Source organism: Patagioenas fasciata, chromosome 23 (assembly GCF_037038585.1).
Source record: "Patagioenas fasciata isolate bPatFas1 chromosome 23, bPatFas1.hap1, whole genome shotgun sequence".
NCBI lineage: Eukaryota > Metazoa > Chordata > Aves > Columbiformes > Columbidae > Patagioenas > Patagioenas fasciata.
In genome coordinates this window covers 1,756,246-1,774,364 of record NC_092542.1, presented here as the reverse complement: position 1 = coordinate 1,774,364, position 18,119 = coordinate 1,756,246, and the positions used below count along the sequence as shown (strand labels likewise).

The following is an 18,119-nucleotide window of genomic DNA, read 5'->3' as shown; positions in this document are numbered from 1 at the left end:
TTATCCAAAGGAACTAAGTTTTTTATGTGTTATTATTTTTTTTCAAGCATTTTAATTGGATTTGATGTGTAGCTTGACGCGTTTGCCAGAACAAGGGCGAGACTCAGCCTACTGGAAATGGGGTGATTTGGCTAACAGTCCTGGCTCTGAGTACGGCTTCCAGAAAATATCCTATAATTAATGAATTAACTGATTATTCCAGACTCACTGCTTAGCTCCTTCTGAAAAGCAGAATAGCACTAATGTGATGCATCATACAGCCTGTGTCTGCTATGGATCATGTGCACGTAGGACCAGGGATAATCACGTTGCTGATTCATATATAATAATATATCCTCGGCTCAAGAGACACTCCACCTACACTCCTGGTGTGCATCAGGCAGCCTTGCTGTCCAACTGTTTCTTTCCATAGATGTCTGGGCAGGTTGTTGAACTCTTCAGCATCTCTTGAGGCTGTTTGTCAGGAGCTGGAATGTCTTTGTCTGCATCTTGCGGGCTGAGCGGGCAGCCTGTGGGATGGAGACTCCACGCTCAGTTTTGCCTCTATTCAGCACATTCTTTTTTTCCTTTTCCCCTTGTGCTCTCATTAATTACTTCCTCATGTGCTGGTTCCTGCCTGAGAAACACTGGGAATTTCTGAGGGTTTGACAGAGAGGGCTCTGGAAAAGGTTGAAATCCTCAATTAGGGAACGTCTATTTGAGGAAGGTCTGATTGACAAAGCTTCTGCGACCTAGCCCTTCACTCTTCTGCGACATCCCATATCTCCAAAGGTCTCCAGCCATGAGCATTTTTAGGAAGATACAGAGGAGAGAAATACCCTGAGCTAAACAAATTGACCATAGGTGACAGCTCTCCTCAAATTCAACTGAAAATGCTTTGTGCCTCAGGGATTATCTGATCATCTCCTTTTGCTTCCTCTAATCCAACGGGTGATCACATCTGATGATAGCTTTCAAATAATAATCTGAACAAAACAAGCAATTCCCATGGGAAAGCTCAGAGTGTATGTACTTGTAAAGAAAATGCCACTTTCTCCTCTGCAGAGCAAGGCACGAGCATCACCCATCTGCTCAAATATCGCAGTCCTGGAAAGCTCCGTCCTTTTAATCAGAGCTTTGGATTTCATAGCAGGCGTTTAATCGGCTGTGGGAGAGTTTTCAGCCAGGTTATGTAAACGCTGTCAAGAAACCAAGTGCCTGAAAAAGATGCATGTAAGGAATGTGCTGGTAGGAGACTGGAGGGAGGTTTGATCCTTAGGGGCTGCGGTTTCGCTACAGTTCTTTTAAAACCTGCTGATTAAATTGGCAACATCCACAACCGGTTGAAATTGGCTGATGTTTGAAAAACAACGTTTTCTCAAGTGGGCATCTATCTGTATGAGCATGAATTTCCAGTGTTAGCAGCGTCTGCGTGTCACGTACCACCCGGAGGTGCCTGCCCCACCACACGCAGAAATGCCCAATTAATTTCTTGGAGGAGGGAAAGTGCCCTAAATTAAATAATTCCTGGGGGCAGCTCTCATCTCAGTCTCTCCAAGGTTAAGGGGTGGGAAAGCTGAACTGTTCCTTCCTTCCCATAACAAGAAGTGACAGCTTCTAATTAGGATCCATTAGAGGGTGCCCCAGGGAACCCATGGGACGCATTGTTGGAATGGTTTTTTGTCTCAGGATGCCGTGTTGGCTCAGCGGTCTTGGTCATCTCCCCCAAGCCCACGTATGTACTTTGAGTCCTCCCACTGCTGTGCCATGCCTCAAAATAAGGATATGAGATCTCCAGATACCTTGGTGCTCTCACGGCCTTGCCAGACCTCAGGGACAAGCGCTGAGCGAACTGTGGGCACGGCCATCATGTAAGAGAATGAGAATGGGGGAAAAATAACGAGCATAAACCTTTCTGAGGTACAAGGTTCAAACTCAACATAATTTTAAGTGCACAGAACATATTTTAAGGAGAGGGCAATCACCCAGCCTCATCAGTTGAACACAGGACTTCTCTGGTTTGCTTCAGGTTTGTTTTGATGCTACCCAGATGTCCACAACACATTTTGAGCATCAAGCTAGGAAGATCACTTATGAGCAACTAAAGCTGGCGTCCCCTCGTGTTGGGTGTCAGCCAGAGAGATTTCAATCTGGTTTTTAATACCTCCATAAGCCAAGAGCTTAAGTCAGCTCTGCTTTGCCATTGTCTCTTAACTGTGGCTGTCAGCAGATAGGATGCGGATTTAGGGTGAGATTTTCTAAATTGCTTCATCATTGCTGATTTGAAATAGAATAGACGTTCCTGAACCCTGTGTTTGGTTTTGCAAATTTCATTGGGAGTCCTGCTTTTCCTGCACAGCAATAATGGGAATGTAGTCTAAATATTTTTGCCAGAGAGATGCTTTGTTGATTCTGGGGTCCACATCTGTTTGCAGAACAGTGAGGAGAGGATCTCAGCTACCACTCCAACTATGGGAATCCTTCTAAGGGGTTGTCTTCACCAGCCTCCTCCCAGCTATACATCTCCAGCTGGCATGGAATGGGTATGTTTAATAATGAGAATTCAACAGGGAGAACAACATGGAGCTATAACAATGGAAATCAGCTCCTGTTCTATATGAACCTGTCAAAAATTCTCTCCATAGTCAACCATCACGTTGACACAAAGCTAATTACAGAAAGACCTCTAAATAGGGACAAGCGTCACCTGCCTGTGTTTCCAGCCCTACATGTCTGACCAGCCCAGAAGGCTGAAGTTCTGTTGCTCGTTTGCCTCCCTGCACACACCAGAGGCCAGATTTGGAGAGAAAATCTGCAGAAGTGCCTGTTACTCTCATAGATGCTGTGTCTGCACACACAAACAGCCAATCTGGCAGGCAGGCGCTCAGCCCTTGCACAAAAATGCATGTTCTAGCCAGCACTGCCTGCAAACGCAACCTCGAGGAGCAATTATAGCCACATAAACTCTGTTTCTTACATAACACTAAGTAAAAAGCCTCATGGAAAGTGACTCTCCCGGGCCTGTTTATATGATTTAGATGAGAAAAAAAGCCCCTTTAGGGCAAACTAATTCAAGCCCCTCTTCTCCAGATGATGAGGGACTGTTGATGTACACTGTTAGACATAGTTCTGTGGTGTCCTGTCAAATATCGGGATAATTACGCTGATGCTCAAGCTTTTTATCTCTGAAGCTTGGCCAGTCGCTCCCTCTTTCCCTGCTCCTGGTTTATTTGCCTGCTCTTCAGTTCCCATTGGCGTTTGCATTTCATGGCTTGTGTTTTCAGCTGCTTCGTGAGCCAGTGCAAAGACCTCTAAACCTGGGCTTGTAAGGGGCTCCCAGCCTTCGCTGAGGCCTGGAAGGGTGGGGATGCTTTGTGCATGGTTGCTTTTAAAAATTAATGCAGTTTGTGAAAGGATCTGGCAACACTGACAGCAAGAGAACTATATTATAAAAAGATTGTGCATACAGTGTAGTAAGCACAGCCAGAGAGGCGAAGGACCTGGTTCCCCCGGTGCAGGGAGGTACGGTGCCAGTTCATTTCCAGACACACAGAACTTGACCTCAGGTACACAAGCAAATTGCTTCAGTAATTACAGCAGCAGGAAAAAGAAGGATTCGTTTCCTTGTCTGCTCTGTGGCCGGGACCGGATTCATCACTGGCATAATCCTGCTGAGTTCACCGCAGCCACACTTGGGATCACTTTGGGATTTTGAAGGCTGTATTAATGCAGCGGGGTGCTGTGCTCACAGGCTTTCCCAAGCATCAGCATTCCGATGGGGTAGGAATTCATCCCAAAACACAGCGCTAAGAATTTTAAAATAATAAAGAAGCAAAGATGCCTGCTGTCACCATTGCCAGCTGAGTACAGCAGCATGGACACACTGCCCTTGCAGAATTCCACATGCTGTATTCATCCGGCACAGTAAATAAACCATATTAAAGAGGGAGGCTGAGAAGACATTCCTGATTCTGAAATCTTCTAACCCTAAAGTTAAATAGATGAAATAATTGAATGGCAATTCGCTGTGGTTCCATTTGTTTCAGAGGAGAGACCTAAATGTGGAATTGAACTCCCTCAAAGTTAATTCCCAACGCTGGGTACTGAATGTAGGTCACTTTCTGGTTTGTTCTGGGACTCAGCTGAGCTTGAAAGGCTGTTCAGTTTCCACTGAAGAGCAGGAGACACACATATCTGCTCTGCTCTATCCAGGTCATTGCCCCTGCACGCAATGCCACGGGGTGTAACCGCAGCATCCGCGCACAGCCCCACCGTGCGAGCCGGGAACGCTGCTGCTCCAGGCTCAGAACCAGTCCTTCCACGTACAAATTCCTCCTGTATTAAACATGCAAAGTTGGCACTGCACGACACACTTGTTGAGGAAAGCGTCCTTCTATATACGACCTGAAAATGTATTTTGCACAACCTGTTTTCCTCCACCAGCCGATATTTTTTTTGCATGTACTGTTCAATCACCTTCAAAGGACATCACTAGATCTCTGCTGCTGGTGTTCGCATCACACAGGCATCCACCTCTGTGGCCCAAGGTTCACATGAGCCACGCCAATAAACTGCAAAACGTTAGGGAGTGTTCCCTTGTAAAAAAACCATTACAAATAGCGCTAAATCCATATAGCTTGGCTGACCCTGAAGTGGCCATATCTGGAGAAGAAGCCTACAGAAATATCCCATGAATATTCCTGTGTAACAGCGGCATCCAGTGGGCAAAGAAAGATTCCCAGTAACATACTTGGAAAAGGTTTCTCTCCCACATCCAGAGCTACATTTCCCACTAGAAAAGATTCATTGGAGCTCACACTTTGTCACACACCAGAGACATTTTTCGTTACACACCAGAGAGGTTTGTCATTTGCGGTATCTTTGGTGTTATCCACAATCAAAATACCACCTCTGAAATGGAGATATGCAATCAAAGGCAAAATCTCATCAAAATAATCATAGTAAAGATTTTATCTTGGCCATGGACTAAGCTGCTGATGCTGTATGACTTCATGTTTGCCTGCCAAGGGGACTTCACACATTCTAATACAGTTTTCCAATTTGTATATCTATATCTATCTATCTATCTATCTATCTATCTATCTATCTATCTATCTATCTATCTATATATATTTTTAAGAAAGATAACCTGGAAAAAGACACCTGATGTATCTTAGAAATCTGGGCATGGTCTTCCTGACAGGCTAATGGGAAAAGGAATGGTATGTGATTTTTTTATGACCTTGCTACCACATTCCTGTTGTGAGCGAAGGGTCTCACGCTGGCCAGTTTTGTGCTGTGTTCTGATGGCTTTGGCACAAACATATCACTCAGTTTTACTGCTGTAAATGCTGTTCATCGCTATCAGTGCAGGCCACTCTTCTAACCCTTGTGCTGTGCCAGTCTGCATTAGCAGAGACTAAAAGACAAAACTGGCTTCAATACAGACGTGCCAGGGAGCAACAGAGCGGCGCCTCGAAGCGGGGTTACACCGAATTGCAAAACCTCCCTTACAGCGGACAGACCTACCCTAAAATTCACCCCAAAACCCAAACGCTCAGAACAGAGCATCCTGCCGCCGATCCCGCATCCTTTCCCGGATCCCGCATCCTTTCCCGGATCCCGCATCCTTTCCCTGCCGGCCGCCCCGCGGCTTTAATGGCCATTTTTTTGCCTGCGCAGAGCAGACAGGAAACGATCCCGGGTATTTTATTCTGCTGGACACCGCGGAGGCGCCGGGCGAGGCAGCAACACGCGGCTCGGAGCCGCCGCCCTGTGTCCGACCGGGGCCGGGAACGCGGGGCGGCCGCACGGTCCCCGGTCCCTCCCCAGGCCCGGCGGGCCGGGCCGCGCCGCGGGGGCCTCCCGGGACTTGTAGTCGGCGGCGGCCCGGGGGCGGCGAGCGGGGCGGGCGGGGAACTACCGCTCCCAGCATGCCCAGCCGCGCTGCGAGCGGCCGGGGCGGGGAGCGAGGGCGGCCCCGGGGGAGCGGGAGCGGGCGCGGGCTGGAGCGGCGTCGCTGCAGCACCCGCGGGGCGGCCGGTGCCTCGGCGGCTTCCCCGGGGGTAAGAGCGGGGAGCGGGGCTGGGGCGGCGTGGAGGTCTCCGGGGTGTGTGGGTGTCGCTGCCGAGCGGGGCCTGGAGCGGCCGGTCCGCGGTGGGGCGCGGGGGCGGAGGAGGGAGGCGGCCGTGGGGAGGTGCCTGCGGCGGGGGGGCTGCGGCCGGGGCCGGGCTCGGGCCCTCCGCCGCTGCGGGCCGGGGCTGGACGGGGCCGGGAGCCGGAGCCCGGAGCCTTCCTGAGCGGCTTCTCGTGTTTTCTCCTCCCCAGGTCACTGTGGAAGTTCTGCCGCTCGGACTCTGCGCTGAGAATGAATGGGGGAAGGAAGCAAACGCAGCCCTTGGCTAAGGACAGTGGATTTCTCGATTTTCTGAATTTTCTTCTTTCTCCACTCTACCAGGTACGTGCTTGGTTTTTTTCCCTTTTTTCTTCTTTTTTGAGTGGCTGGTTTTCTTTCTACGACCTCTAGCCAGGCTTGAGTCCATAATGGGGCACATCTGCTTGCTCTTGCTCCAATTTTGTTTATTTTCTTTATTTCCTGTGGGACGGTGAGTACTGGCAGCCCTGGACGGTGTAAACACACATCCTGTGTTCCTGTTTGGAAACAGGAACTGCAGGTACGTCCGTACTCACGAAGGTGAGAGCCGAGCGCTGGCACCGGTTCCTGCTGGGCAGTTTGTGTCGTGTGCCGAATGCTGAATATCGCTCACAACTGAAGCACGTGCGGCTTTTTCTGCTCCGTGTTTCTATGATATTTGCAATCTTCCTGAACGAAGAAAGAGCCGTGAAAACAGGAGCCAAACTTAAACCTAGAGAAGATGGTGCAGCTGCATTGGGAGCACTGCATGTGTTCTGATTTCCTTGCAGACACTCAACTCCAGAAATCGCTTTCTGAATGTAGCAAATTCTGATTTCTGCCTCACACTTAGAAACAAGTGAGCTCTGGCTCACCTTCATGGAGGTCACTTGGGCTTGGCTTTACCACTCAACCTTCTCTCTTTTTGGCTAAGAGCCTCATTACATCCTCCGCACTTCTCTGTTGCTATAGGAGGAGTTTATTTGGCTCAAATGGGATACTATTCCTATTTCTCCTTGGTTTAATAGCTCCTTGGTTTCCTAAAACTACTTCCTATAAAGAACAATGCAGTTGTTCATCCTTCTAGGTCCTTCTTCCATACTTGATTACCTGTTGAATTTTTTGTCCGTGGTTTCAGGGTATAGATGAGCGAATTGTCAAGGGATGCCGTTACTGTGAATAACCCACATTACCCTCATTGTTAAGATTGGAATGACGTCGTGTGTCGCTAAAACTTTGACAAATGTTTTGGAAATTGACAAAACTGTGGAAGCACTGCAAGTGTGGGGGTTGCAGTTGTCTCCTTCCATTTTCACTTGGAAAGGGGCACGTTCGTGGCTTTCTAAGATACCTCGATTGACAATGGTGTTGCTGCGTGACCACCACGGGCTGTTCAGAGCTGTGATTTGTGAAACAAGCTCATCTCTTGCCTTGCGTTCATGTAGCATTCATATTGATTGCTCACAGAGACCCGTCTTGGTTGCCTGTGGTTTCACTGAACGTTTTCTCCAACTTGATAATGAAGCTCTCCTGGGTCACGCTGCCCCTGCCTGCCTGTTCCCATCAAATCTGTTGGACACAGAACCGCTCCTGGGCTCTGGCAGAACTCAGGGTCGTGCTGAATGTGACCGCAGCGCTTGCGACAGGACTGATCATGCCCTTTCATTTTGAGTTACTGTTTTGCAGGGATCCAGGAATAGAATGCAAAGTCTTGCGAGCAGACTATTTGAGTCCCAGTTGTTTTTCAAGGATTCTGATTCTTGGCTTACAAGGGCGTTTGTGGCAGCGCTCGGTGTTGTAACACAGCGTGCTCAGTGCAGCTTTCAGTGCGCTCTCACTAGAACTTCAATTGGAGAAAGATCATTGAATAATCTTCCCTCTTTAAGCAAAGAGAATTTATTGGGAGACTTATAATTCCAATATTTCTGCTCCCTCTGTAATGAGAGCTGCAGTGGTGTTTGAAATTTCCAGTATAGGCCAGGCTGTGGAGAGCAGAACTTGGTGCTAGGATATGAGCTTTGTTCCTGTATCTATGGCTCCATTTCCTATCTGTGAAGTGGTTTTGTGTCTTCTAAAGTACTCAGCTATCCAGAGCTGAAAGATGGCATTGGTACTTCTAAAATGTACAAACTTGTAAGTGGATTGGTGTACGTGCTGACCCTCAAGCCTCCGTTAGGTACCAGGAAGGAAAGCAACAGCCAGCTACTCAATTCCCTCTGCTCCCACGCAGCCCATGTCTCTGTAGTCAAAGGCACGTCAGGATAGATTAGATTTAAACCTTTTGATCTGCTTTCAGACCACAGAAAGGGCAAGTCCCAGGCTGAAAGCTGACAGGAGTGCAATGCTGACCGTTCGGAAAGCCTAGAGGGGAATCTGAAAGTTGGTAGCATGAGCTCTCGAGGCTCAGCAGAGATTGAGCAGCTTCTGTGCTCCAGCTTGCTCTGAGCCGGGGTCTGAAGCAGATGCTTTGCATATTGAAAGGTCAGAGGAAGTTGGTGGGGAGTTCCTCAATGCTTATGAGTTTTCATTTGTTTTCCTTATGCCACATGGATCTTCCAGGGAGGGTACAGGAAACTTAAAATATGATTCTCCCATTTTCTCTATGTAAAGTGCGAAAGACCTAAATTCAAACTTAGCAAATGATTGCTTGCTTTTTTGCTTTTAAACATCACCCCCCAGTGTTGTGTGTGTTTTTTGGTGGGAGGGGGTGTGTGTTTGGATTGACTGTCATACAATGTAAATTTAACTCTGAAATCCGCTGTTGAACAAAAAGTGGATTCTCATCAGCCCCAGCTACTGAGCTTTTCAAGGCTTGAGGCGGCAATCTGCAAGCTGTCAGGTCCAATTAAAGCAAATGGCTGGAGCTGGTTTTTCCCTCCTGGAGAGAGCACAGTTCATCAAAAGCCAGAAGGAAATTTCATCGGGCTCATGAGCAATTGTCTTCTGGGATGTAATAAGAGAGAACCAGTAGATGCTCAGCTTGAACTTTCACTTATCACTTTTAATTGTCCAGTGGGCAAATAAGCACTGATCTCATAAATATAAAGCCTGAAGTTTTTGTGTTTAGTAGAAGCGGGTGGAGGGAACTTGTTCTTTTGTAGGGTTTGGCTGATGTCGACTTGTAAATCTGAATTTTGAACAGCCCTGATTTGCCAGTTTTGTGTGCACCGAAGCCATTAGGTAGTGCCCTACTCACATGTAATGGACCTGAAAATGTAAGGCGTGTAACTTCTCCAAAATTTCCATCTTTAGGATCTATTCTGAGATTGTTTGCTGCTTCTTAGGAAACCAGAATGCCGGGGTCAAGCTGCTCAGAAGGGTTTGCACAAAACTACTGTTATTGGATATTAATAAATTAGCTGATGCTTCTTTTAGGCCTGCATCCTTTAGCAAGGTGGAAGAACAGATAGTGAGCTGGCATGATAACCACTGAAAGTGTCGCTTCTACAACTTGAAGGGGAAGCAGCGTTCACCTCTCACTGTCTCAGTGCTGGAATACAACCCATGTACAATTCACTTTAGGCAAAACAGATCAATGGGCTGGCGTTTGTAGAGGACAAGTGTTGATGGTAGCGATAAAATGCTCTCAATGGGACCATCTTCAAGCGTAGTGCCTGGCTCGTTCTTTTTAGTGTTTCTCACCCTGTGTCCCCGTGTTCCAGGATGTGTGCCGTGCCTGCTCTGGTACAGTGCAGCTGAAATGACAAGATATTAATCCCTGAGCAAAGGCGTATTAATCACCTGCTTTATTCTGTTTATATAATGCAGTGAAATATACTTCGAGAGCGGGTGAGGTAGGGGGCATGGAAAAGGTTTAACCTCATGCAGGCTTTTTCTCGATGGATTGGTTTTAACAGTGGCAGCCCCCCCCATTTGTGTATTTTTTTTGTGCTGAGAGTAATTTGTCAGTAGAATGGCCTCATTTATCTGCTATCGATCTGTAAGCTGCAGAAACATCATCTGCTCTTCCCTCCCCCTCGGTGCCAGTGATGCCATTTTGCAGAATTCGGATTAAACAGAACTGACCGCCTAAGGAAAAGTGAAGCAAAGTGTCATCGAGACCTTGTGGCTTTGCAGTGGAATATTAAACTACTTACTTAAGCCAGTTATGCAAATCCTTTAGGTGGGCTGAGGGGGAATCCCATAGGTTTAGTCTGATTTGTAGTGGTTAAGTTTGTCAGATGGTGGCTGAGGTGGGGTCGCTATTCTACCCTAAAAGATGTGCTAGTGCTGGGAACTAGGAGTTCGTATTAATATCTTCTCCAAAATGGAGAGTGGGCCTTACTAGGCTTTAGTTCTCGGTGGCTGAACAAGGGCTGATCTGACAGTGCTGCCCTTGGTGTGAGCGAGGGCTGTGGAATGAGATCTGGGAAACAAGAACCAATTAAACGGCCCTGACTGCGTGTTTTTGCACATCAGCTTGGCCTCGGGCTGTGCTGTGGGGTGGTATTGAAGCCCAGTGTTTGTGAAGTCATAATTTATTGAAAGAGCTATGCCGAAAGCAGAAAAATCTTTATAATGTGTTAAAATTCAATATTAGCCCTTATACTAGAGTTTTGTTTCTTGTTTAATAGGGTTTTATATATAGGTTATATATTACCAGGGTTATTTACTGTGTTTTGCTGGTTTTCTGGTCTGCTTTCGTTTAACGGTGGATATATTTGTGGGAATTGTGAGCATCCTTGGGAGCAATTACGCTGCTCTCTGTTAGTGAGAGCGCAGGCCTGTGTCTGCTCTGCTGTCCTCGGGTCTCGCTGTTTGCTGAGGGGAAAGGAAAGTGAAGGATGAGTCTGAATTTGAGCTTCTTGGCATGAGTGCCGGCTTTGCTAACGAACGTAGCGGCTTTGAGCCTTGGTCAGAGGTATTTGGTCCTAGTTGTTGTCCATTATTAAAGAATACGAAAGTTTCGTGGGTAGGGAACAATAGGCAGAGCTCTCTAAGGTGGAGCCGTTCGCCCGAGAAGACGGTTCAAACCACAAAATATGTGCAAAGGAAAACAAAATCTGCTTAAAACCACCCAAACCCCTAGAAACAGAATCACTTGCATCTTCCTCTGTTTACCGTGCTGTTCAAATAACTTGATAACCGAGTGCCGTGCAGTGATTTTGTCGATCTGCTTACACCACAGTTGGGTTCTGTTTACTCTGTACCCGGTACAGCAGCAACCTTTGCCTCTTAGGGATGAATATGAGGTTTCCCATAGAGCAGTTTGCGTATCGGCAGAATGTTCCAACAATTATTGCATATAAAATGTTGCAGACTGAAGGCACTAAAGTATTTTCCCTTTCTTCCAGTTAAGTATTACAGGGATTTCCTAAGAATGGACTCATAAATGACACCTGGGCTGTTCTTTCCAGATGAGGTCAGAATGGTCAGGATTCAGAAATATGCTTGTGTCTTATAATGGATTATTTGTCTATAATTACTTTAAAGTCCCCTGGGAAGCTGGTGTTCTCTCTGTGAATCATTTCTGGCAGCTAGACCTATCTTTCTGGGGAATAATTATGACCCAGATAGCATTGAGGGAAGAGTATTTGCTTCAATGAGTGAAGCATTTCCACTTAGGAAGTAAATAATACCGATCTCTGGCAAGGTTCAGACCGCATGAGCTTTGTAATCCATCTCATAAGGATTGTGAACGGTTCTTTACTCTCGTTACGCATCACCCCTCCAGATTAGGTGGGAATGCAGAATTTGGTGCCTTCTTGTGTGGCCAGTGGAGTATTCCCATTAGGAAGCCTTCAGAGCAGCAAGCCAGGGGTTGCATGAAGGTCACTGCAGCACCGGCAGCTCCATGAACTCCATCCCCATTTAAAAACCCCCATGGTATCTGTTATTTCCTTCTCTGAGCATGCAATTCCCTTTGCCGCTGTTATTACCTCCCTTTGCCTGCCCCCAGCTCGCTTGGGCGAATCAGGAAGGGTGGTGGTTGTTTTAAGGAAATAATTGAGCTGTGCATCTCTGGTACTTTTGTATTGTTGGATGTTTCCATTTGTTTTCTCTGCAGTGGGTTTGGTTGCCTTGACTGGTCGATAGCAGCCTTTTAAGAAAGCAGTTCTGCCTCTTCAAGTGCCCATTTTATTCATTTCTGATGTGGAGGAAGAGGGCTCGTACAAATCTCGTTAGGCTCTGCAATGCTTTCTGAAAAATATATTCTTTTTGATAGTTTCTCTTTTCATAATAAACACTGGTGTGCCTTAAACTTGGCAGTGTTACATCCACCGCCACAAAAGAAGTCTAAATGAAAGTGTTGCCCAAGGCGTCTTTTAGCGATGATTGGAACACAAGATGATGTGAAGCTCCCAAGGACGTTTGGTTTTGGTGTTGCTCTCATGCGGCGGGTGTTTGGACATCACAGCGGTGCAGAGCAGGACAAGTCTGAAGTGAGAGCGGTGCTAAAGCCGAGCAGAAATAGGCCTTGTTCTGCATGCTAGAAACTTGATTTTGCATCAGGCTACTCCTCCATACATTTAAAAGGGGATGTTTGGCTGGAAGAAGAGTTTATTTTTAGGCGTCAGTGGTTTCGGTTGCTTTATTGGTGGGTGTAGTGTTAACAGCGTCTCACGTGGCACAAAGCTGCTCCTCTTGCCGTCTCCGAGTTCACATCCTATTAACTCATCCGCTGGTTTGTCAGCCCGGCTTGCACTGGGTGTCTCATGGCAGTGGGTGAGGGTTGCTGTGCTTTGGGAGGCTGCGCAGCTTGGCCCTTGGCTTCTGTTTGTGTGCGGGTTGGTGGGTTTGTTTAATTTTGAGGGAATATTGGATGTTGTGGATGGCTCGAGACGAAGAGGGAGACCCAGGGATGCCCAAAGATAAACAGGAGATTTTTCCAGAAGTCAAAGCAGCAGCTTGGCCCTAGCTATTAAAAGCACCACTCCTCTGTCTTGGTGTTCTGCTAAGGAGGTAAACCAGGCTTTGACGATCTATTTTTTTAATTCGGAGTTGTGGATGTGCTGCGTCCGTGTGGTGTTCACCTCATTTACCAATTGTCACGGCAACAGCTGGAAGGGCCATCCCAGGCTTTGACTGATGGCAGCGCGGAATCTGCGGTGCCCGTTGCAGGTGAGCAGTGTGGCTGCTTTGGAGAAACTGCTGTTACCTCTGGAAAACAGGCAAATGTTCCTTTCATGTGTGTCTTTAGAACTTCCCGTCTCCCAAAATCAAAACCAAAACTAACTTTCTGGGCAAGTGAAACTCAGCCCTGTGGTATTACGTGGTAAGATGCATATCTTTCTCAAAAATAGACTAGTGTTGACTTTTTCTCGCTCAAATCCTGTTTTCCTGGTCATTTCCCTCCACTCTGTTTTCTGTGCTTTTCTGTTTCTGTTCCGTTGTGTCTCTGGTAGCTGTTCCCCATATTCCTGCATTTTAAATCAAGGGCTGGGATTGAAGTTTTGTAAAGACTTCTTGCCCAGTGCTCTGGAATAGGTCTGTGGATATTATGCAGATGTTTCTGTGCCTTGGAAGTTTGGGTAGTTTGCATATCCTTCCCATCTGTGCTAAGCTGTGAGGATCCTTGTTTTAAATACAGATTTATCTACTCAGCAGGTCAGGCCTCTTTTGTATCCAGATCATTCTGGGGAGAAAAAATTCCTTTCTTTCCTTCATTCTTAATTATCTTTATTAATGGAGTTGGAATTACATTTACCTATGATACTATAAACAAAAGGGGCTTCCAGTTATCTTGCTAAAGGCAGTTGTCATTTTTCAAACACCAACTGGACTGTAATAAAGATTTAAGCTAAAGAGAAGGTAGTCAGGATGTTCCTCGGTGATTTCTCTTTGCACAAAATGTCTTACGATGGTGTTTTGGGCAGAGTGGGGTAAGCGCTTCAAGTTGGGGTTTGAGTTCGTTTGTATCTGCTGGCCCTGCTAATTGAGCTTGAGTTGTGCACCAAGGGTATGAGCTGAAGTGGCATCCCCTCATTTCGCTATGAGAGTTATTGCTGTGACGCGTCGAGCGGCATCACTTAATTGTGTGTTGCCTCATTAGGTGTGCTGAACATGCTGCCGATAGCGAATGTGTTGCTGATGATACCGCCCGTCTGCGAGACCCGTCCCATGGAAGAACTGTAGGGGTTGCTGCGCAGATCGATGGACGTGGACCCCTATGCCAGCATGCAGGTTGGGATGCGGGTGGTGCGTGGAGTGGACTGGAAGTGGGGCAACCAGGACAACGGCGAAGGGAACGTTGGGACCGTGGTGGAGATCGGTCGGACGGGCAGCCCAACCACTCCAGATAAGACTGTGGTCGTGCAGTGGGATCAAGGAAACAGAACCAATTATCGGACTGGATTCCAAGGGGCTTACGACCTTCTTCTGTATGATAACGCACAAATTGGTAAGTGTGACGTGGACGAGAAGTGCAGACACCGATGCTGTAAACCCATCTCCTTTAGTACCTGTAACACCTGAACCTGCAGTGTTCGGCCTGTTGTGACTGCCTGTGGACGGATGCTGAGCGGAGATGTGTGCTCAGCCAGCTCATGGCCATGAATTCCTCTTTGCTTCTATGCAAAGACCTTTCTTTCCTCTTTTTTTATCTATGGATCTAAGAGTTTTGCTGACTTGGTCATCCTGCTAGATCCTGGCGTGACTTTTAGGATGAGAGTCCATTAAGCCAGAAAATGGATACTTCATATTACACGTATTGCTTTGTATTATATTATTGCATCATCTTCAATAACTGCACAGCACATGATTCTTCTCTTCAAAACATGCTGATGTAGTTTTAAGAGCCTTGTCAGCCTGGTCTCTCTGGATTTTGCGTGAATCTTAATATCATTTTCCTTTTGTTCTCCTAGGTGTTCGTCACCCAAACATCATCTGTGACTGCTGCAAGAAGCACGGGATACGGGGAATGCGGTGGAAGTGCAAAATGTGCTTTGACTATGACTTGTGCACGCAGTGTTACATGAACAACAAGCACGATCTGTCTCACTCCTTCGAGCGCTATGAGACAGCACACTCGCAGCCGTAAGTGGGATCTGAATGCTGAGAGATGCAAACAGAGCAATATTCCCTTTCAGGGCTCGTATCCGACCTCTGGCCAGGCTGCTGTTTGGATTAGGCAGTCGGATATTTGCTGTCGCTGTAAAAAGAGAGCTGGGAGGGCTGCCAGTGAACTCGTCGGCGCTGGTGTTGTCCTGCGTGAGCTGTTTGACTTTCACAAAACACTGCAGCGCTGATCTGGAATGTCCTGGAAGGCTCTTTGGAGGTAGATGGTTGTAGTCCTGGGCTGAGCATCGGTGAGATCGATGAGCAAAGGCCTCTAGTGGGGCAGCATGACATCTTTGGGCAGCGAACCGCTGTCCCCTGTGCCGCTGTTGCCAGACCCACCCCATGGCACTCGTACAGCTAAACCTGGGCAAGGCCCACACACGAGTGTTCATAGCAGCTCACTAATCCTGGGATTTAAGAGGCCTTAAGCCCAGACAGACGCTGCAGAGGGTTCCCAGTCGGTTTTCTAAAGAGGCTTTGAAGACACCTTTACCTGAAGGCTATTTCAGGTCTTAAATGACCTGCGTTTGAACCTCTGGTGGCAGAAAAACATCATTTTTTTAATATAGGTTTCGCCATTTGAAGTAATAATATCTTCCTGACATCTGAGTTGCTGCTGTGTTTTAATTGGTCTTGTTTGGTTTGAGTTATACGGCTGTTTTGGGAGAGGCTCTCACCCTTGGTTTAACAGGACAACTCAGTTTCACTGAAGAGCTCCTTGTTTCGCAATCCTGTATCCATTTGCTGAATGTGTGCTTAGTAATTGGAGATAAATCGGTGTCTGCAAGCAGCACAGCAAAGCAAAACCCGTCAGGTTTATGTTAGGGCTGGAATAGTCAGGCACACTCTGGTGAGTTCTGCAAATAATCAAGTCTGAAATAATCTTCCTCTTAAATATTATTATTATATTAAAGTGCAAAAGCAGCAATGGCATTTTGCATGCATCGCCTTCTTGGGGGTGGCGCTAAGTTGGATTTCAGAAGGGGTTGTGCTGCATTTTCCCCAGGCTGTTTTCTAGACTTCACTCGCCAATAAATCACGACCTTAACAGATTTTCGAAAGTCCCGTTGATTACTGGAGAACAATGGAGTCAGAGGAGCCAGCACGCTACACAGGGTAACGTTTTGTGTAATGGAGCATAAGAAATACAAATATTTTGTCACATTGTGTTTTATGCTATAGTCAAAACGGAGTTTGCAGTTATTTTCAGCCATAATTCTTGAGCCAGCTCTGTCTGGTCTCATTACCCGTTGGATTTCTAAAGGGGATACATTACAGGAACAAGTGCATGCTGCCGGTTGGGTGTGCGTGTGTAATGCAGGCCCATTCAAGGCAGCTTTAATAATCCAGCCTTCCATCTGCGACTGCTTATACCATAAGCCTGAACTAATATAGCAGCTGAGTGACAACTGCTGGGAGTTTGATTACTAGGCAATAAAGGGGATGCAGGTTTATTTACTGTAGCGACCTCTTCGATGCGTTATTTATGCGACGCCAGTTTAAGCTGCTAGACTTAGAAATTTTGAGGGGTAACATTTTGAATCAAATCTGACTCTTGTGTGATGAGGTTTGTTTCCTAGCTTTTTAAAATGCTCATTGAGTATGGATGAATTTATTAATATGAATTTACTTATGAATTTGTTCTGTTAATGAGTACAGTTGTGCTTCTAAAACCCCCCGTGATTTCCCAGATGCACTGCCTAACTGTCCCTTTGAAAAACCACATACATTGCAGAACACTAGGGTGTATCCCCACACTAGGGCTCCCCTTATTCACTTTGGAGTATTCCATTTGTGGAATAGATATTAAATTTCAGCGATATGTTTTACCTTCATCTTTTCTGGAATTACATGGTCAAGACTGTAAGCAAGAGGAATTGTCACTAGAATGTCTTCAACCCGTGTTTTGAGTTAAAAACCACGTTTAAAGGGTGATAACGACATTTCGCTTCACGTGCCTGCATTCTCCATACAATATTCTACCGTTAGAGGCTTCACGTTGACATCTCTGAGAGCCCAGTTGAGAGCACCCTCTGTCTGCAGCACAGTGGGGAGTCTTGGGTGCGCACGTGTGTTTTAATTCACATTTAGTAGCTTCGATCTGAAATCTTGCCCACCATGGCTTTCCAAACCCAATAAGCTTTGAGCGTCAGTGACAACGAAAGCAAGCGTCAGCCCAACCGCGACCCCGCCGTCTGAGCTGTGCGGCTGGTTTTGCGCCTTGGCAAGGAAGGGGAGGATTGACAATGGAAATTCTTGGTAAAGACAGTTCCTGAAATAGGTTTCTGTGATCCTGATCCCTCGCTGCCGTCCTTGTCTTAGTCTGGTTCATGCTTGAGCAATCAGCGCCCGCCTGCCATCTGTCAGAATTTCCTTCCTTTATCCTTTGCTGGAAGTGCTTCAGCAGAAGCTTTGCATGGGAGGATTAGAGAATCTCAAATTTCTTGCATCGCTGAGGTCGGTTTTACCTGTGGTTTCCATAAGATCTCTGTGTTGGCCTTTCTTGAGGCAGCCTACCTGGACATCTATACATCCTGGAAGGAGCCGGGGTTTGTGCTGCCATGAGCTGAGGTTCTGGTTTACAGCCGTGCCTTTCCGAAGATGTGGGGTGATGTATACACAATATTTATGGCCTGCCACCTTGCAGGGTGACCATCGCTTCAGCCTCCCAGCCCTGCACGTTGCGCTTGCTTCCTAGGATGAGAACTTTCATCTCTGTCTTGCAAAATACGTGCTTGGTACGAAGGGGCCCTGACTTCTGCACGGCCTTAGATCACTACTGCAGATTAAAACCAGTCTCTAAGTCAGCTGTTTTGGGTCTCAGATCTCTGTCTGTAAAGCACGGGTGATGCTGTTTTTCTGGCTGGCTGGAGGAAGCTCTCGGGGATGCAAAAGGCTGTGTAAGCACCTCTTGAAATTCGAGCACAGGCAGAATATCCCCAGGGGGTGGTTCCCAGCATGCTGGAGAGAGACACAACTTCATTCTGGGCAGCACATGCTCCCGAGA

The 18,119-nt window shown here is 46.9% G+C and overlaps 1 protein-coding gene across 8 annotated transcripts in view; it reads left to right on the top strand.

Annotated features, from left to right (window-relative positions):
- Positions 1-5,915: 5,915 nt before the first annotated feature.
- Positions 5,916-18,119, top strand: part of MIB2 (MIB E3 ubiquitin protein ligase 2) — a 29,367-nt gene continuing 17,163 nt past the window's right edge. For 6 of the 8 annotated variants that reach the window (XM_065855150.2, XM_065855148.2, XM_065855149.2 and 3 more), the window contains exons 1-4: positions 5,916-6,044; positions 6,307-6,436; positions 14,106-14,453; positions 14,917-15,088. In XM_065855150.2, the coding sequence (XP_065711222.1) occupies positions 14,207-14,453; positions 14,917-15,088 (419 nt within the window). In that variant the 5' untranslated portion in view covers positions 5,916-6,044; positions 6,307-6,436; positions 14,106-14,206. Of the gene's footprint in view, positions 6,045-6,214; positions 6,437-14,105; positions 14,454-14,916; positions 15,089-16,181; positions 16,229-18,119 lie in introns of those variants that run through there. The other 2 variants (XM_071798439.1, XM_071798443.1) reach the window with 2 other exon arrangements.